Source organism: Orussus abietinus, unplaced genomic scaffold, assembly GCF_000612105.2.
Source record: "Orussus abietinus isolate OABI.00-Male unplaced genomic scaffold, Oabi_2.0 scaffold126, whole genome shotgun sequence".
Classification (NCBI taxonomy): Eukaryota; Metazoa; Arthropoda; class Insecta; order Hymenoptera; family Orussidae; genus Orussus; species Orussus abietinus.
Genome location: NW_019394338.1, coordinates 134,436 through 156,473, shown reverse-complemented (window position 1 = coordinate 156,473; position 22,038 = coordinate 134,436). Strand labels below are relative to the sequence as shown.

Below are 22,038 nucleotides of genomic sequence, written 5' to 3'. Positions count from 1 at the left end.
TACAAATTTCATACGTGATGTAAATTTCATGAAAATAGGACTTTATGTTCTGAACTGCAGTTCCTATTCCCGATACGCTTGAAATTTAAAATTTTCCATATAATGTATGGAAAACTGGAATATTAAAACCTAGATGTTTCTTATGGTTTGCTTCTAGTTGCTATTAGTCTTTATTCCATTCTCTGTTTTGTTACTAAAATGTTTATTCACAAGTGGTGTATATTTTGATCACTTTGAAAAAGTACCGCCATCTTCGTCGTGTAATTTATTAAGTATTTTACGTAAAAGAAAACCTCGAATGACGCGTCACTGCACAACCCTGGCTACTACACTTTAACAAAACTTGTAGATAATTGTATGTCCAGAAGATTATCTGGGCCAAAACCCGGTTTCTGGATTGTGGGCCGAATATATTGTGGGCTGATTGCCCCACCGCCATTTTCGCGCCATGAACAATAATTCGTGTCCAGTAGGGTCGACATCAAGCGGCCACTGTCCAATTGGAACCTTTTCGGATGAATAGAAATTCAGAATATCTTAAAGTATTATGAAAGGGTCAGCCTACATATATTAAGTAACTTAGGGTAATAAGGCCCATGTGGGTAGCAAGGCCCATGCTTGGGTTTCACCATATGGCAAAAGTGCAACGTTTGTGGCTCCCTCTGTCAGTTAATAGCACAAAAAAGAGTCCCTTGGGTGTATTGCCTGGTCTGTGGACGTTTCCACGGTAAATTGAGATTGATAAGAAATAATTTCGAGTAAATTTTATAAAATTTGATTCCACCGTTCAAGCTGTGTGTCACAACGTTTTGTGATGTACTGCTTTGTCTAGGAGGTATGCGGTACCTTATACTTTTCTCTACATACTGTTTTATTTATTTTGTTGAAAAGGTTTGTTATTTTAGAAATTATAACCTGGAAATGTAAATTACGCCGAACAGGTATTAAGGCCCGACATTGTGCAACATAGCGCAACCAAAGATCTTTCTCAAAAAGGACAAGAGACTATGACTCGTAGCAATAAATACAATATTGCAACAAAAATTCAGCGAAATACCGTAAGAAAAACGAATCCTGGCACCTCAAAGAAGACCGAGAAATGGTACCATAGCCTTTACCAAGAAAATAGAGTTGACGATACGCGGCAATGTGCCCTGTGCAAGAAATGGCTGTATGAAGAATGCCCGAGGACAATATTCGAGGATCTTGTAGGCATAACTTGCCCTAACGGTGCAAATTAATGTGCATCCTTCCACCGATGTCCATGGGTCTTATTACCCACACGTACGGGTAACAAAGCCCAGAAGCACCATCCTACAATTTTTATAATTACGTTTTTGTTTAGAATTATATTTAATTTTTTCAATTCGTAACTGAAATAAAAATTGTTCATATAAACTCTGCTCATTCCCCCTTCCCAAAATACTTTATATTTTAGTTTTTATAAGTCTTTCAAGTCATGGTGGCCTTATTACCTTAAGGTACCTTTTCTGAAAGGTGTAATCGATCGTGAAAGTATTCTCCGAATTGGGTGTACCGATGTGTTTCACATTATACCACGTGAATATCGAGACCCTAAGATCGACCCTGAAACTTATGAAATGACATTTGGTATAAAAATAATTTGTTTATATTTTCATGGACTAGAACCAACAGCGTCGTTTATGCATATTTTTTATGTTTTGCGCTTTTTGAAGTCTAGGATCTGAAAATGAAAAGTTTCAAAACCTAGCTCGTATAATTTAGTATACCATAGAAATGGAAGATTACGGAGTCAAATGGAAAATACTTTCACGATGTTATCTTGTCCTGTGGGTAACACCCGTTCATACAATTAGAGCAAACATTTAGTTGCTGCTAAACCTAGAAGGCGCCGTTGGTCCAATAGAGTATCAATGAACATGAATTCTGAAGAATTCTTCACTTTTAGTTCGCTCTTTTTGTAATCATTTAATTGAAGTGACATATAGATTATGCCATTTTGCATAATTCTTCTCGTAGAGTGCAACAGGCGTCAACGTAAATAAAGATGTTGGTAACGCGGCGTGCCATCTTATATTATTATTTGACTATTTAAAATGGCGTTACCATCGAAAAGTATATAGATGAATTTTATTTTATCGATGTCGCTGCAAATATCATGACCTTTTCATGACACCTTAATGCGAGTTACGCGGTATTATATCCTAATACAAATATTGTCTGGTTGATAGTGTTAAGTAATGTTGCTGGGAAAGATACAGGAAATCTTGGGATGGAGTCGAACTCGTGGCCAAAATTGGTTTCGTATTTACGGGCTAGTTGCTGGCGCAAGATTTTTTAAAGTCGGAATTTCTTCTCGACCTTTGTATTTTTCATAAATGTCAGACGAAAATGTTACTGATGACCAACCGATTAAAAATCCCAACAATCAGACTCATTGCAGACATGTTCCCGGCGAGCCTACTGCTCGGATATCGCGGTAAAGATTAAGATTTGTGATTCAGACGCGGGCATTCGAACCCTAATTTCTGAACGTTTTATGGGCGTACTATAAACCTTCAGCGGTCCAGGGAATCGATTTGGACGTACTCCGGAATCTCTGTGGACTTTCGATAGATCGACTGCGACAATTCAGACATTGCCTAACACCCTATGGACTTGATTCGAGCCTTTTTATATTTCGACCCGGCTTTCGTAAACAATTTTGCTTTTCAGGAAAGGATAAAGTCAAACTATTTGGAGTTTTTAATATCTGTTTAACATTTAAAGAAGATTATTTATTATATTTCGTTTTGATCCGATTAATATTTACGATAATATTCACAGACTAACGAAATCCCGATGCCTCCACATCGGGGTAGAAATTTCATAGGCAAACTGAGCTGAAGCGAAAAACCGATGATTTTTATAATCCATAAGGTTTCCTTTATTGTATGAACGAGGGATATGATAAAAAAAATCATTATTAACAAAGTGGCAACACTTGAAAGAAAGAAAATGAATTTTTTAATGGAATTTTGGGGGTTTCTCATTGTAAACAAAACAGTAATCGTAAAAGTATATGCACTGTAGTAGTTCATACAGTAGGGACAGTTCATTGAAAAGAACATACCAATTATATATCAATCGGGTTAGTTTCTGAGTCATGTAAGAGCGGTTTGAAGAAAGTTATTAACGTTTGACGATAAGTTTCCTAAACAATATGAGAGAAATTTTATACCTACCTTTAATCGGCAATCCTTTTCCGTAAATCGTCGAACCCTGATAGGAAGAAACAGAAAATTACATGCTGTGACAGGAAGAAACAGAGAACCACATTGGCTTACATGCAAACACGGGATGTGTTTCCTACTTAAATAACTCCTTAAAAGATTTAAATTTAGCCAAAATTCTTTCGAAGCTTTATTCTACTAAATACATTTTTGAGCTAGAAACTCACAGCGGCGTGTGCTGAGAGAAACGCGCCCTGCACGCTTGACTTCGACCGAGACGCTACAGAGTTCTATACGCCAAGGATCGAGATTTCAGGAGTGGGGGAAATGGGAATCTACTCTCTCCATTGCCATAGAAAAAGAAATGAACGTCTGATGAGCTATAAAAATCAAGCAAAAATTCAGGAATTTTTTAAAATATACCCGGCGTCGATCGCTAGTATCTACATGACGATATAGCATCTTAAAGTTTTTCAACACTTAGAATAGTGGTTCTGTTATCATCATCGTCGTCGCCCGAGTCATAAACTACTTTTTTCGCACAGACATGATAGGTGGACTGTTACATAGTTTTTGGGCTGCCAACATGCAACACCGCCTCGCGCAGAACGAAAAGGAACTATACCCATCCCAGCTTTAAAATGATTAAATTTTTATAGAAAAAAGGTTTCTTGATATTTTTGCGATCGCCCAAGCCAAGTCAAATAATATATTTTCAAAATTATTGGATTATTATAAGAAACGGTTTAGCGTGGTTTTTATAGCTGCTTAATCCAAATATGGTAATAGAATTTTGAAATTCAAGATGGCGAATAAAAATGGTTGGATTATTATAAAAACGAGTTTCTCATGATAGTCGTCCCGCTGAATCCAAATCTGAGAACAAAGTTTCGAAATTCAAAATGGCGGACAGAAAATTACAAAATGATAGCATTTTTATAAAAAAAAAAAATGGAGGTTTATACATTTTTGAGGTCGCTGAATGCAAATCTGGCAACAGAATTTTAAAACGTAAAATAGCGGATAATAAATTTTAAAGCGGTTAAAATTTTGTTCGAAAGAAAGATTTCTTCAGATCTTTAGGGTCATTGCTTCTAAATCTGTAAACAAAATTTAAAAATGCTAAATGGGGGATTCTACCAACATATAGTGTTTGAAAACCTGGCAAAGCATACTGCTCGCTCGCGCAGTGTTACCACTCGGCTACGCACTAGTTACGACGACAGCTAATTCCATTGTCTTATATTCTACGAATCACATTCCTTTGAACCCAAGGGGTAATTTACCCTTCGAATGTATCGGATGGTACCTGATCGTATTCTTTTAATAATTTGAATTGTTAAAGTCCTTTAAGTCTATGAAAGTCGTACAAAGCTGGTTTTAAAACAAGATTATACATCAATTTATTAAAGGGTTGTTACAACCCTTAAAATTCGTTTTTCGAAAAAAATCAAAATATGCTTTTTTTGTATTGTTCTGGTCTGTAAATTACCTAAGTTTCATTCAGATAGAGCAATTACTGCCCACGTTAGCGGTAAAAGAAGTATTCAAAGGGGTGGGTCAACCCTTACAAAATGAATTTTTTCGAAAAATTCCAAATACATGTTTCATAATTCGTCATTCCCTACATTTTGACGGTTGTTTCATAAAAATCGGTCGAGTGCTTCTATATGAAACAGCTAACTCACCCGCTTGCACGGCCAACTTTGAAGCCTGATTCCACCCCCTAAAAGTGTTTATCCGCCAATTAAAAAAAAACACGGGTCCCTTACATTTTAGTCCTCTATAACATATTTAAAAATGAACAAAATCGGAGGGGGACACCTCAGGTACCTTCCCTGTGAGTGAAAAAAGTCCGGATTATCAGTAAAGACATGAGAAGCTGATTTTCCTCCACGACAACGCCCCATTGTACACGTTAAAAATGGTCCGAAACTACTTGGAGGCACTCAACTAGGAGGTGCTACCCCATGCGCTTATTCACCAAACCTAGCCCCTTCCGACCACCGCCTGTTTTCGTCGATGGGCCACGCGCTGACTGAGCAACAATTCGATTCTTACGAAGACGTCTGACAATGGCTAGATGATTGGTTTGCCTCGAAAGAGAAGGCATTTTTTTTGCGTGGTATCCACAAATTGCCCGAGAGATGGGGCAAATGTGTAACTAGCGCGGGACAGTACTTTGCATAAATTATTTTTTTGCTTTCTATGAAAAAAATATGCCTTTTTCTCATTAAAAAACAACGGATTTAAGCTTATACGCTTGGTATGTTGTATGTTCAAGCTTTTTTGCTTCCTCAAACCAAAGACAAATATTGAAAACTATATCGAAACAATAAAAAAATTTGAAACTATATTTGAAAACAATATTTTATTTGGCGAGCACCCGAGGTATATTTCTAGCGTATCATGATTTTGGTGCTTGCCAAATAAAATATTCTTTTCAAATTTAGTTTCTAATTTTTTTGTTTGTTTCGATACAGTTTTTAATATTTTGTCTTCGGTTTGAGGAAGCAGAAAATCTTGTATATACAACATACGTGAAACCAGATATTCTGTGACATTTGTCAAAAAGATTTTAGCTGAGACTTTAATCAAATGAATGTTCTTCTATATTTGGCAAAAATAGTTGATTTGCGTTTTTCAAGGGAAGGGAGTAATTCGAGCTATTTTTGCAATTATTTGAATAAAGATAAATGTATTTGGCTAAATTTTTGTACACCGAAGGTATTTTGAGGGGATTCTACCTACTTCAATCTATCGATTAATGAAAAAGAATCAATTTTTTCAACTTTCTGAACCAGGCGAAGCCTTTAAGCACGAAGACCTCAACTCCATTACGGAGCTTTACTTTGAGCTACGCCTTTCGTAATTCTCACCTCGTCTTTCGAGAAGACTTCTGAATTCCGGGTATTAGCTTGTCCGTAATCATGGAGGCTTAGTGTTTAACCTTCACTTCCCGAACCTAATCCTAATTAGAATTTGATACTGATGCCTGACATGTATAGTAATTTCATCGCTGACATATGTTTTGTAGGGACAGCTGACCTTAGTTCCTAATTTGTATTGAGGAGAGGATTAGTTTAGAAAATGGAAGAACACCAGCAATTTCATTGCTTTTGCTATGGCTAATCAGTACAGTTTCAGCACTGTCCCAGGTTTACTCTCGATACGCTCTACGGTTAAAGTTTCTATATTGCCAACAAGTTCTAACAGATGTTCAGTGCTTCTCAAACTTCCTGAAAGTTCACCACAGTACCTCTTTTATTTAGATAATTTCGAATTTCTTCAGTAGTTTCTGGTTTGATGATTCAGGTTACTCCTAAACACCTTCTGGAGTATTCATCGATGTATTCCGTTCTTCTAGTACTGAAGTAACTCAATTAGGAACACATGATTTTTTCATCCAGCTTGGATTACGTACTGTTGGTTACGTACTCCATCCGCCTCACTGTTATCTTTCATGAAACTTGCGCCAACAAAGTAACCAATTATAGAAACATGTCCTTACATGTTTTCCTACTTTCGGTTAATGTTACGTTTAGAGGACCCACTTCCGATGACCGTGATCTTGACATGTATGGTCAAGGTCACCTTTCTAAGTAACCTACACAAGGTTTTAACCGTCGTTCATTGTTCGTTTGTTTGTTTGTCGTTGTTAAATATATATCTAAAGACTCATGTATTAGTGCAACTGGTAGCTGGCCGTCTCACTAGTCGGATTCTAACTATATTAACCTAATCTAAACCTATATGAACTTAAATTAATCATTCCAAACATTAGATATACAATATATAAAGTTAAACATACGTTAACATTTTCAAGTGACAGCACCAACCTCTAAGTTATTGTTAGTCAACTCAAGCATCTCTCTCCAGAAGGTATTTAGAGTGCGACACACACAAATGCGCGCGGGCGCGTCCTTAACTTCTCCAGTTTTACCGGACTCCCGTTTGTATTAATATTTCTGTTTCTAAGATATATCCTGTTAATCTAAATCCCGAAAGTTTAACTCTTCATTCACTTATTATTGTTTTTTTTTTCTCCTCATTTTACGGGCATCTTCGCGACATATCAAATAGTAAAACAACAATCCTTGAGTGATGATCGGTTGGGCCGCCTGCCTGTAAGAGCGTTAGGATCCTTCCTGGGCAGGCCTAACGTCGTTGCGCTTATCACCTCCTGTCGGACGGACCTGTCCTCCTCGATTACCCCTCCTGATCATTCTTTCATTGGTGCGACAAGAGGAGAATTAGGCTTGCTGGACCTGAACTGGGCCTTCGGGTCCTTTCAATCTCTACTGGTTAATCCCTCAGGAACCAGTGTCTAATGGAAAAGCGAAATAGGATATGGGCAGACTCACAGTTAAAGGATTAATTTGGAGTTCCTTAAATAATCTGAATTCTCATTTAAGTTCAATTTTCACTTAGATGCCATACCATACCACCACGTACAGGGTGTAATAGAACTCGTAGTCATGGTTTACCCAGCGCTATCATTGTTGAAAAAGGAGTCTAGAAGTCATATACTATTTTTTTTTCCTACAGTGCATAAATTTCCTGTAATAACTAAGTGAAGCACAACTAATTAATCACGTTCCCGAACAAAAGGCATAGCGGAGAGGACGCTGGTAGGGCTGCGTTCGGCTATCTGCGGCGTAGCAGCCTTACTGGCCTTAACCCTTTCGGTACAAGCGCCGGATATATCTGGCATCGGTCTGATGACCTGTGTGTACGAGCGCCGGATATATCTGGCACCCATGTGACAGCCTGTATGCACGCAGTATGTGTGCATTTTCGGAGCAACGCCTCGTACAGCGTGAGTGTCTCGGCGGACAGAGCGCTCGTACCGAAAGGGTTAAGCTTTCCTCATTCCTTAACATTTTCCACAAGGAATAAGTAAAAACCATCTCTGTAACATGCAGACCTTATTAAACTTCTAATATTAGATTATAATCCACGCAGAATGGTAATCGAAAATTTCCCTGTACGTAAATTAACTATTGACGGTTCTCTCACAGTTTTTACAATTGCAATTACATTCATGGATTGTTTAATAAAGGGAAATATTTTAAATGGTGTTCGGTGACTGAGACGTATTCGGCCACTGATGCACTTACCTTACTTTTCTTCTCTTCACTTGAATCCCTAGTTTTCGATTTCGTACGTAGAATAGCGTCATATTTTTCTTGATCTGTCGTACTCTACAAAAATGGAGTATTTATAAGGGGTTGATTAAATTGTTCCTGTTCCTTTTCATCGCGTTTACGTTTTCGATATTCTCGTCGCTCGACTGCAGATTTCGAAGATGCACCCGAATTTTTAATCATCGCGATACACTTAGGAACAATGCAATACATGACACTACACAAAACAGATACTGCAACAATACTGTCGACGAGGGCTGAAACAATACTGAGAACGGAGCACAAAATGTCAAAGAGGGTTAAAAACGGGGACGAGTTCACTGTCTCAGTGATTAAATTAAACATCTCGATACACTTAGGAAATCACACAATACACGTCACTGACTAGGCTGTTAGGTAGTTACTGATTACATGCTGCAACGCGTGACAAAAAGAAAATCATTAAAACACAAAATCTTGTTAATAATTACGTGTAACTAAGGCTATAACCATGCGTGTAAGTCGGATCCCGGTAAAGCCGCAGCGACGCAAGTGATCTGTATAACAAAAATTCAGCTATACTCATTGCAAAAAGAAACAATCAAATCAGATGGAAAGTAACAAAGTTGGGAAAGCATAGCAACGGACTTGTAAGAGAAATGTATCAAAAAATTGCTGTGACAAAGAATACGTTACAAAACAATAGGATACAATTTTTTAGTTAATCCCGAGCCAAAAGACGTATTCCGCGACGTGAATTACTTTCCCTGGTCGACAAAGAGTTGTACGCTCTGAAATTCGAAAATGGTAGGGGTCAAGCCCGACCTTCGGCCTCTCCGGAATTCCATTTTATTTAAGGACACCAACTGCGTACGTGTGCACCGCGGAATTCCAGTGCCCGGCTGTCGGAGCCCTACAACCCGGCCTGGTCGACGGGGTCTTAAACGGCGTACCCGACCGGCTACTCAGTTCCTTGAGGCCCTTCACGGTACGGCACGGCAGAATCTAGGTGGCTCGGTATGGAAAACGATACAAGTGAGGAGGAGTCGCCTTCGGAGTCCGCGGGACGAGAATAATAATTAAATAAGATATAACGAGAGTTTGCGATAAACAGTCCCTACGGGATATTTATTACAGAAACCAAAACGAGAACGGAAACACGGGAGCGTGTCGCGTCATTGAGTTATAATCCACGCTCGAAGTCGGGCACCGAGCCCTAATGTTAAATAAATAAAATAAAAGTTTTACACGACCGAAACTCGGTCCCTACGGTTGGAATCCAAAAAGGGTACAACGTCAGGAGGACCTAATCGTGGCCCCCAAGGGCCTCGGTAAGGGGCCGGTACCTACAGTAAATGAGTAAAGGGACTTGACATCGGCTCGTAGTATGGTCCGTCGCCTTCCGTCCACTCCGACCTGCTCATAAGCAGCCACGATAGCGATAAGAACGATACACAATCATGGTACGGGGCACGAAATAAGCGAGCGGGCGGGAGTCTCTCCCCGTCGGAAATGACAATTTAATAACCGGGACGCCACTCGCGACTTTAACCCGTTGACAAGGTAAAACGCGGTAAAAGGGGAACACCATGCGGTCAGGCAAAAATGGTCGCGATCGGAACGATACTCGCACGCAACCGGTACAACACCTAACGGCTCGGAACCCCTGGAAAAGCGGCGCAACATACGATAACGATCGCTAATCCCGGAACGCCCCAGAACTTCGCAAGGGATTAATCGAAAATTCCACGGAAGGTAGCATACATCGTTCAAGAATTAGACGGCAAATTATCGAGAATCATCGTCAAATCGACGGGAATTGGTTAAAATCGGCTCACAGCATGAGGACAGGACAAAACTTTAGCGGTCACGATGAGGCCCTCTGGGCTGGTTAGAGTTACTACGCTCTACGCTGAGGCTCGCAATCGGGGCTCTCTTCTGGACACGACGGTAATATAGCGCCCTTTGGGATGCGGCGGTGAAGGCTTTTGGCGGGAACAGAACGGTGCAGGCCGCGTTGGGCGGAACGTCGGGACGTAGCACCAGGAGTCAACGGTCGTCCCTCTGACAATGGTCATCCTGCTGGAAGATTTTCTTCGCCAGCGCCGTCTTCCTCCCGGTAGCCCTGACGGAACTTAATCCAGGCGCTCCGTTCTGCCATCTCGCTATTCTAATGGTGTCACTAAACCACCTAATTAGGGCGACCGCCGGCCGATGGCAGCATAGCCCCCAACACGGAATTCTGGCGCGTCATCTTGTCCTAGAGACAATGAAAATTGCGCGCCGCTCCTCCGCGGAATCTACCGTATTATAGTCTACCGTAAAAGTTATTCAAATTTTAGAGCAACAAAACATCTTAATTCCAGTGATTGCCAGAGGGACTCCTCGCTTCGGCCACAAACCCCCTTGTGATTGGTAAAAATGTTTCCACGTTACAATTCTTGTCAAAAAAATACTTATTGCTGGACGAAACACAGGAAGCAATTATAAATCCACCACTGTATCAACGCCGGACGTTTGCTAACCTTGTGAGGATAATGTCATAACAGCTGATTTTATAACGTCTAAGGAAATCATCTCTAAGTTGTAAAAAAAAAAGCGAGGATGCAGCGCCATCACTTTCCAGCAGGAAATAATGGCGATGGTGGAGCGAAGAAAACGACGAAATCGAAACTGATCGCGTCGTATGTCGAGTCGTAAATATTAGCTAATATATGTGCAGTAACTGTCTCGGAATACTTAAAATTGATATGAATGTAATTGTTATTATTTTCTGTTTTCTAACCTTCCGTCAAAGGTTTGTTTCGAAGAAGATATGAAGATTTATTGAGGGTTCAACTCTCGCGGACATTGAGTCGCCGTATTCGGCCGTACATTAAATGACTATAGCGTAGGAGTTGGCTTGGGTAAAGGATACTCTGTCGGTTGCGCGGTTGCACATTAACGATCATGAATACCTTTCCACCGTACTCTAACGGCATCTTGTCTGGAGGGAAGGCATTTATGTGCGCCAGTGTACCAATAATGTTACCTAGTAGTTGACGTGAGATTCGACCGAGTCTAGTAGTAGAAAGTGGCCGATTCTGGATAGAGATTCCTGCATCGACATGTTACCGACCTTCCTAGATCCTTCATGCTCGCACTAGATCGAAGCGATCGAGCCCTCGAAGATGGGCGTGTTATTGGAATTTTCTCTCGTTCAGGGAATATGACGTCACGACCAGAAATCCCACTCCAACCGAGACAAAATTACAGATATCAACGGTCGATTTGTGGAATTCGTGACGTCACAGATCCCAAGTGGGAAACAATTTCAAGAACACCTGTCTGTCACCGAGGATTCAATCCCTCCGATCTAGCGCGGGCACGAACCTTTGTAGGTCCTCGAAGTGTCGGTAACATGTCAGTGCCGGAATCTCTATCCAGAACCGGCCACTTCCTGCTACTCAATATTATTGAAGAATACAGTTTATCTAACCTATTGTGTGGTAAAAGTAATACTAATCTGATTCTATGTGTTTTGATGCTGCTTTTATTAGAATTTTGCTAACTATCACTTTTCAGGCAGTACGTATCAGATTATTTTACAAATTCCTTCAGTTACATATCATTGATGGGAGTAGTAGGGTAGCGTAAAATGTTTCAAGTAATGAAATTAATGAATTTAGTTATGCAGATGATTTTAAATGCAAATTGTAATATGTCGCCGCTAGATTTCCCTTTAGAAAACATTCCTCCATACATTTACTTTTAGAAACGGTCGTATGATGAGAACGAGCCTTGAGGGACCGTTCGGCTTTGGTTATGTGAACTGTGAGTGTAGATTTTGCTCATGTGTAAGTCCGTACGTAATAGTGACGACGAATGTAGTCAAACTGACGTTGTCAACATTTTAAATCGATGTAATTTATTAATTGTGATGGTTGAGGTCTTATAAAGAAAAAGATAAAAAATGAACAAAGCATTTCGTGCATGTTAAACTGTCCATAGGTATTTATCGCAATAACACTAGCTATCGGAAGAAAATTAAATGCCCATTGGGACGATGTTTCGAGTAATTAAAAGGTGGTAACGGCCATGAACGTGTCTGAGCTACTACCTTATCTCTCGATGTGAAAAAAGAATGATAAACTAATGCTCGATCTTATAAGGAGCGGATACCTACCGATTTATGTACTTGTCTTTGTGATATGATTTCAGTACATTTTGCATGCAAAGACAATGTTGAAACGAAATATTATTTCTTTGTAAAAGGGGCATTTGCAGCATCCCTGCACTTGGTGAGATTTCTTACACAAACGTGTTTTTTTTTTAAGAGATATAATATCCCCACAAAAAACCTTCGGTATAAAAAAAATTGTGTCAAATTCATTGTTCTATGCAGATATATTTTGCAGAATCGTATCCACGAAGTAACGCTTGAGTTGACAAAATGCATCAGATCTGTCGATCTTGACAAGTACATGTGTTATATGTTCAATATACATTAAAATTTTACAAAGGCCTGTGTAAAGTAATAATTTCGCACACAAAAGGATTGAAATCACTTCTACTCAGTATGTGTATTGTGTTACGTATACATAAAATAAAATATATATTCAAAATAAAAAATATTTACCGAGCCCCATTATGAGACTGTTGAAACATATTGTCTCATTATTATTTTAAATGAACCTGAATTAAACTGTGATATTTTCTTCGACGCGTTACAAGTAGTAGTAATAGAATTTGCGAGCTAATGAGCTTATTACGATTTCGGGAGAATGATTAGTGTTCATTTACTCATTGCATGGTGGCCTTTATTGCTGTTAGATGATGAATTAACGATCAGCAGACCATGTATTTTTAATTTCTTCATACGAATGTTGAACACGTCTTATACCGTATGAATTTCTCAACATATTTTATAATAGCAGTTTGTGATAAAGCATCATTTCCAACGAAATTATTACACATTATGTTTCAGGTAACAGGTAACATGTATTATTATTCCTCGCGTTTCTGTATTTAAAGCATCACTGTTATCACTTAATCATATGCATGTTTAATGTAACGTACATGATAAACGATTCTCTCTACTTTGCTAAATGAAAATTGTTTGCAGCATGCAATATGTACCTTTTACCGCAAAAGGTTATTTTCTCTTTTCGAGTAATGTAATTCAACTTATGGTCTTAGTAAGCATATACTAAAAAAAGTTTTTTCAATTCACAGGGTGTGAAGCCACAGAGCTACGACAAAGTTGAAAATCCAGAAGTACGCGATATCATTGAAATGTGTATTCGTTTGAAAAAGGAAGAGAGGCCTCTGGTGAAGGACCTTCTTAATCACGAATTCTTTGCAGACGACGTGGGTTTGAAACTAGAAATGGTATCGCGCGACACAGCAGTTACAGACGTGGAGTTATCCCGTGTAGAGTTTCGGCTACGTGTTTTAGATCCGAAGAAGCGGACTAATAAACATAAAGAGAATGAAGCTATTCAATTTGACTTTGACATACAGGGAGACAATGCAGAGGAAGTAGCTTCTGAAATGGCAAAGTCGAGCCTCATACTTGAAGAAGATGCCAAAGCTGTAGCAAAAATGTTGAAATCACAAATTGCTGGTTTACTTCGAGATAGAGACGAACGAAAAGCTAGAGAAGAAAAGGAACGGTTAGACAGAGAAGCTGAATCTAATACAGTTACCGACAATTTGTTGCAACAACAGCAACAACAGTTGCAGCAGCAACAAATTTTACTGCAACAGATGCAGTTACAGCAACAACAGATTCCGTCTGGTATGGGTTTACAATTACAAGGTCAAGTGCAAATTCAGCCCACTGTTCAGCAACAACAGCAACATAATCTTCAGCCGCAGCAGGTTCAATTGGTACAGCAACAGCCGTTGATACAACAACAGTCTTCGGTTATACAGCCTCAACAGGCACAACAATTACAACAAATTTCACAAGCCGCCCAACAACAAGTACAATATCAGCAACAACAACAATATCAGCAACAACTGCAGCATGCACAGCAGCAACAGTACTCGCAACAATTCACTCAATCTGCTTCACAAAATCTGACGGCAAGTTCACCACAGTGCTCGACACCTCAGACTATTCAAAGTCAGCCTCAGTTTCCGCAGGTTGCTCAACAACAGCAATCTCAACCACAACAAGCTGCACAACCACAGCAGCAACAATACATTCAACTAAATCAGATGAACGTATCACAGCAATTATCGCACGCGTCATCGGTCCCGCAACAAGTGCCACCGCAGCTGCAACAACAGCCACCGCAGCTGCAACAACAGCCACCACAGCTGCAACAACAGCATATACAGCAAGCCATACCACAGAGTCAACAGTCACAATCGCAATATCAACAGACGCAGGTGCAGGTTCAACACATACAGCAGTTGCATCAACATCCTGTTGGTTCTCCACCGGTTCAGGGACAACAGTATTATCAACAAGGCGCTAACAGCAATGCCACATTTGTCAACGCGCCGCTCTATCAGCAACCGATACCGCAACAAATGTTTCACACTTATCCCACCTCTTCCGGTGCTACCGGGCATATCGATATCCTACCTTCGGCTCAACCCGCACAACAAATCTACACTCATTCCAATGTGCCTGGGACTGCTGGATCTTCGACTTCTCAAGCATATGGTCAATCTGTAGGACAAGTACCACCTTCTCTACCATCCGCTCTAAATCACGTCCAGAATTCATCGTCAATTGTCCATGTACAAAATACTCAGACTGCAAGTTCGGTACCTAATATTCAAAGCGCCCCGACTTTGCTCTCCAATGGTTCCCAACAAGCCCAATCACAGATGACTGTTACACAGTTGCAGTATTCTCAAAGTACGAATGTCATATCTGCAGCAGCTCCTATAAGTCAAGGCGTTCCTTCTCAGCAATCGCAGTTGAACCAGTTGACGAATGTAGACACGTCTTCAACAGTAGACAGGAACATGCTCGTTAAGCAAGATACTATGGATTCTGTGCAGTCTCTTCCGACTGATGCACCTGCTGCAATACAAGATTCGGCAGTTGGATCTTCTGTGGGAATGGCTCAACAAGCTCCTAGTTCCAATGAAGGGTGGGCTCTTTAATCTATTCCTATTTTTTGTTGAGCTTTTCATAAGGGCATTCAAACACTAAACAATATCTATTTTCTTATAATTCGATACCACGGCCCTAAGTCGTATCTCACATTCGTAGACATAAAAGATCACTTTTATGATCGAATCTCTGCTAAAAGACCCCGTACTCACGCCGTAAGTCCACTTTCAGAATGAAGACCACTATTACGAAACGCGACATGACAACACAGGAATAACGTGACGACTGCTTAACGCACTTGCACTTTGTCTACCCAGCATATATGTTTTCAGCATCCCACAAATTTAAAGACAATTAAACATTACAAAACAATGAAAAGCGATTTTGACATAACATTGCTATAACCAAAGCCACAATCAAAAATGACAAATCCGATCCGTGGTATTTATTTGATGCACTGCACTCAATCCACGAACTTTTACTACGTGATTATATATTTAATTTTTCATTAATGATTTTGTCAGCTAAAAGCCTTATTTGACATGCGATCTTGACATTTAAAAGTGATATAAAGGTACCCTCAGTCACTTGTATAAGATGTGCGCTTTCTTATTTCTTAAAAGCGCTCTAAAAGAAGTTTAAGGAATGATGTGAACAGGCTTCGCAACTAAAATACATTATTAATCCCTTCTTTTAAGGTCAAGTGAGACCCATTGAGAAATTTAATTATTGTCGGTAAAAATAAGTTCTTATAAGTGATGTCCCATCAAAAATAGAGTGTCACGTCATCATCGTTTATATTTGTTTGACAGTTTTTTGTACTGCAGTGAGAATAATATCTTTCGTTTTTCCATGTAACGTTGCAATAGAAAGATTATATAGATCGAATAAGCAAAACATTTTCTGAATTAATGATTTTTATGCTCTATTCGACTGCAGGGTTATCTATTGCATTTAGTGCCAACTATATTTTGTCTGTGAGAACTCGTGCACTATACGCATTATGTTCATCTTAAAATGGAAGTTTCCGTGACATTTTTTTAATTTTTATAATGTTCAAATGCACGTTTTTCGATTATTCAAGTATTCCAAATTGTTGTGCGATGGTCGTTTTTTACCCTAAAGCTTGAGAAAATTATATATTGATCGAAACATAGAAGCACGACGCCATTTTGTTTTCAACCTAAGCTGTTAAACAAATTTTCTTTTTAAATCCAAATATTGAAAGTGGCGGGATATTTGTTGGGTGAACACAAATCATACGTTAAAATTTAAGCCAGTTCGACAGAATATTCAAAGAAAAAGTGTTTTATCGAATCCACTTGTTTGAGGTGGGTTTTATTTAGCCTTTATTTTGTATTACTGCTTGAAATGCCCTCGTAACTAATACATTTTGTACTTTCGTTTTTAAGTACTATTAACATTTAATTTGATTTTCTGATATATTTCTTAGCGTTTTTTGTATTATTAAACATATTCCCATCGTTACAGAATTACCCCAGAAAATTCGGAAAGTGTTCCGGTACCAGAAAGGTGCAGAGTAAAACGTTCCGGTACAAAGCGCAGGAAACCGGGTATTAAACTCACAGTTTTATCCGTAAGCAGTGGCGAAGGTCAATCAATGACTGTAGAGTGCCAACTGGACACGAGCAAGCAAAAAACCGTAACTTTCAAATTTGACCGTGATGACATGGTGCCTACCGATATTGCAAATAATCTGGTATGCTTAGAATATTTAGGCCTAATTCCACCAACCTCGGTTAAATAATAGTCCTCGGTTACAATGAGTTGTGCGCTTCATCACATAGTAACGGTCGATTAACTTCTATTAATCGCTACCTACTCTAACCAGTCAAATTCAATCATTGAGCATCAGTTAATCGTACCTTAACCCAAAAACGGTCATAAATATTAAGAAAACACGGATAATGTCAAGTATGTATTGACGCTTTCTAATAACAAAAACGATGAATATATTCTTGATTTTATTGAAAGGAGACTGTGAATTTTGAAAGAAAGAACAAATAATTTGAGTTCTTTCGACGGTATTGATTTCCAAATGAGATTTCGCTTATCAAAAGATTCAGTTTGTGAAATTAAGGTGAAGTGAAACACGTCGAGGAACTTGATCGACGCCGATAAAGAAGATTTTTCTAAATGCCTACGTTGCCGACGTTTGTTTTAATATTGACAGCTGGGTCGAATTATATTGGATATTGTACCAAATGGCATACTCCACCTGTCGTTTTCGTACAATAATTATAAAGAAATCGAAGTAAGACTCCAGAAATCCTCTGGATTCGTGCTTTCTGGGGCCCTAATTGACTGCAAAGGGACCCCCTGCGCCATCTGTGATTTCCAAGTTAATTAAATTTTCACTCCGATACCTCGTATTACCATCAATTTAGCATACAAGCACATTCAACACTTTTTTTGCCTTTATCCCGTTCAAATGCGAGTTTATCGATTACCAAAGTGTTCCAAATTGTCATAAAATTGTCCTGACCCTTTCGTTTCTCATTTCATAGCCTTCAATAATTGTACAGCGATCGAAATATGAGAGCTCGGCGCCATTTTGGTTCTGGTCAGGGCTAACTTAAAAAATTTCTTCCAATTTTGCCCCACCCAAATTTTGAATGTGTCAGGACAATTCTTAGACGATCAGGAGTGATTTGTCAAAGTTTCGGCCAGTTTGGTCTAATACCCTTAAAAAAAAGTGTTGTATTCGAATCGACTGATTTGAAGGGGGTTTCACTTCACCTTAAATTCGCTTGCTATTCGCTCTCGGCAAGTATTCTTCACTTTCGTTATTAGATCATCTGTTCCTTCATTGAAGTGAAACTTCTTTAGGCGCACTTGGAGTAAATTTGAGTTGAGTGTAACGAAACCTTCGGCCATCACGAAATCGTGATCGGACAACTTCATGACTCTGACTGTGGGATTATACCCACTACGCTGTAGTTTGTCATCTCTGAGAGATACTGCCAATAGATGCGGCCCTACACATGGAGACTCAAAATGAAAGGGATACTTTTACTGTTGTACCCTATTGTACCTTCACAGTGGAGACGCATCCTTAACTGAGGGTGTGAGGGAGTTTACATGTGTATCATTATCTTTGATTTCGATTATTAAATTATACTCTCAGTTGTGCCGAAAGCATGTGCCAAGAAAGGGAATGAGGATTATGATGAAAAAACGGGAAGATGATCTACTGTTAAACCAAACAAATACAAAAAATCGAAAACTGTATATTTAATTTCTGCAGAATGATTATGAAGAGATTGAAGTAATACTCAAGAGATGTCCTGAATTCGTGATTTTTGATAGTCTACTCGGCTATACTGCGACCTGTTGTATTCAGTGGCAATTAATTTTATGTCCTGAGAGCAGCTACAGCGCACGGGGTACCTACGTCGTACACCCGGAATTCAAAGATATACATTTTTCCCATTTTCGGATTTAATTAATTAATTAATATAATTTTGTGACCATCATGTTTCAAATTATTGAGCATTACTCCTGGCACTCTCAATTGTTACTTTGGAGCTTTTTAGAAGTGAATGATGACAAAAATATGACTTGATTCTGGTTTACACTAAATAACCATTTTTTTTTTTTTTAGAAATTCATTGTTTTAGGGTCAGTAGTGATTTTAGCGTCTCTGTATCCCGTGTTGAAATTTCAGAAAAATTGGTTCACCCTTGTTAACGAAACGTGTGCGCGCTAGCAACTAATCTTTCAAAATTCCCTTTCTTATCGCCATAACCCATACTTAATTTGGATATTAACTTCCGCTACGGTTAGGTAATCAATGATTGAATCGATGTTGGTGGAACCTGTTCTTATTAAAGGCGGTCCATTGTCAATGTTTTTCTGAAATTAAGGTTTGCTATAAATATTTCTATCATGCAGGTAGCCGAAAATTTGTTACCTCAGTCTCAATGTGAGACGTTTGTGGAATTAATAGAAGATATCGTGAAACAATTGCGATTAGATCCGACACGCAGTTTGCCCTTAGTGGCGCATGGTCCTCCGGACCAATCTGCCGGAGGAAGTCCTGTCACGAGTCGGAGGCCTCGGGATCGCGACCACAGTCTCGATGCGGCTAAGGTAATGTAGCTACATATTTCCCTTTAAAGCGGCCTATGAAAACTGAAGTAAAGAATTTGTTAATGTACAATATTTCCACCAACTAATAATGCACCCTTAAATATGTACTTATTTATAGTGGGTGTCCCATTTTAAATGATTCAAGAGGATATTTGAAAACTCAGGATTTAGTCGGAAAGTTACGTATTAGAGTTACATGTTCTCGAACAGGAAAAATGGGAAAAATATGAAGGAATATGTATTTACACTAGTGACATTACAGCAAGCAACACTTGTTGTTTTAATCGGGTCATACTTTTTTTCTTTTTTATTCAAGTTTCTTGTTTGAACACCTACAATTTTTAGAGGAACTATTTCTCGATTAACTCAAAAATTAGCACTGTTTCCCCAAAGAACTTCGTCTTGAGATGGGCCATATGGCGAATAGCAATGAGTCATATATTAGGATGTGGGTCTAACTGAATTCATTCACGAATAAAAATTTAGTTCAATTCATTGTATGCTCTACCTTATATAAGCTGTTGAATAATTAATTTAACACACGATAGGGTTGTCATCAGTCATGTTGAACGTTTTAATAATGTCTTATAGGCATAATATAGTCTCTCAGGAACCGCTGACTCTTTCCAGAGTAAGATATACAACTTTATTAGTAACGAAATACACTTTTTAGCGGAAGCGATTACGGTCGTACCTGACATCTTGAAAAACTACTCTACACTTGACTTTGATTACAAATAGCGCGCCTTCCGGCGATGTCGCTCCCATGCTTATACACCCTTAGACTGTGATATACAGCTATATCACAATAGGTATGTTCAAACGATGCTTCTATAGACCCAACAAGGTGCCGAGCATAACCTGGATACCGTATTATGATAATTATGGTGGCACAACGGTCAACACAGTCCTAAATCCGTTTTTGCAAACACAGTAGGACGCACGTATGGCGTCCTTTTCTTCATTTTTTTTACCAATATATAAATGTAATATTTTGTTTTATTGACGTGCCTGGATTGTATCCTAGCTGTTGTAAACAAAGGGTTACCAACTACTAGCCCACAGGAAGTAAATTCGATGGCTCGAACGTCATTACAAGGTTTAATCTTAAATCGTCCATCAATGGCAACATGTTCACTGTAATCTGATTTTGTCTGTTTTATTTGATATTGTCTAAGAGCTAGGAAATAAAAATCTCTTTCTGATAGAATCGGGAAATCCGATAGTTCTCCATTATTAATGGAGTGGAATTGTGTCAACTAGCGATTAAGATTAGTTTCTTTTACACTTGTTCCCAAGACATTCCTTTGACTTATATTAGTCATCTTTATTTTGGAAATTGTCTAGGCGTTTGTAACATTCGAGACAAACTGTGCATTAATCACATGCTTTTCCCCAAGAACCTCGAATTTCACAAACAAGAGGTCAATTCATTATAGTACATTTGACCCTCTATTTCACTCCCGCGCATTCGACGTTGGACCCTAATATTATTGTTATACTTACCTTCCTATATATATATATATTGATACATAAGTCAAAGCTGTTCGCTCATGGCCCAAAACCTATACAAATCGGAACGAAGTTTTTTACTGCACTGTCCTGTCCAACTGTGAAGAAATGTACGATCTCATGCGAACTTAGCTTTTTTTCTTTATTCAAAATAATTTGCTTTCCGTTACAAAAATAAAAAGTCTCCGTTAAATATATTTTTATTAAGTGGGACTATAAAAACACATTGATAGTGTTGAAATTACTCATTTTTAGACAGATACAGGAAAGAAATGAAACAACATTTCAATGCAGTTTGTGTCATTAATGATCTTGTAAGGGCTCGTGATTTTAAATATAACGAACATCTATGGGTAGGACCAAGGATCTTATGCTGCAGGGGATTGCTCAATTCGCCGCATAGTAGGGCCCGAGAAGATCAAAACTGGCATTAAATCGAATCATCATGGCGTGATTTTGTAAGTTGCATATATGCAGCTTCTTGGATTATTTTGATTCGTAAAATTAGTAGGGAATAGTTTGCGCAACTTACCGGTACCAGTAAGATGATAAAGCAGCTGTACGAATGACTTTATTAGTCAGAAATTTACAGCACTACATCATATTCATGGTCATCTTCGTTCGCATCTTCATCATCATCTTCGTAAGCATGGAAGACCTCAATTGGCGTCATCGATGTCATCGACCACGTCATGAATAGAAACATGTATGGGAGGTTGTAATACATCTAGGGCTTCTTTTGGAAGGCGTTCCTTTTTAATCCTTGCTACTTGTCGCTTGTGAATACGCCTCTAGAACAGAAAGTAGCAAGAAGTAGCGGACAAACTAACGGTTCGAGAATGTCAGACGTGTAACCAATTCGCAGAAGTAGTAATCAAAACTCGGATTAACTCGGAACGTGATTAATAACGTCAAAGTTTCTGAAATAATGATTAAGTATCCTTTATCGCTCATGACTCTGTTATGTCGCAACAGCCTCGGCTGTTGGAGTGACTTTCAGACGTGCTATTTTAACAAATGGAATGGTTATGAAATC

At 38.8% G+C, this 22,038-nt stretch overlaps 1 protein-coding gene across 5 annotated transcripts in view; it reads left to right on the top strand.

Moving 5' to 3' along the window:
- The window catches only part of LOC105697780, a 232,841-nt gene that overhangs the window by 92,438 nt on the left and 118,365 nt on the right, over positions 1 to 22,038 (top strand). For all 5 annotated transcript variants that reach the window (XM_023431828.1, XM_023431830.1, XM_023431829.1 and 2 more), the window contains 3 exons: positions 13,535 to 15,414; positions 16,869 to 17,097; positions 19,293 to 19,490. In XM_023431828.1, the coding sequence (XP_023287596.1) occupies positions 13,535 to 15,414; positions 16,869 to 17,097; positions 19,293 to 19,490 (2,307 nt within the window). The remainder of the gene's footprint in view (positions 1 to 13,534; positions 15,415 to 16,868; positions 17,098 to 19,292; positions 19,491 to 22,038) is intronic.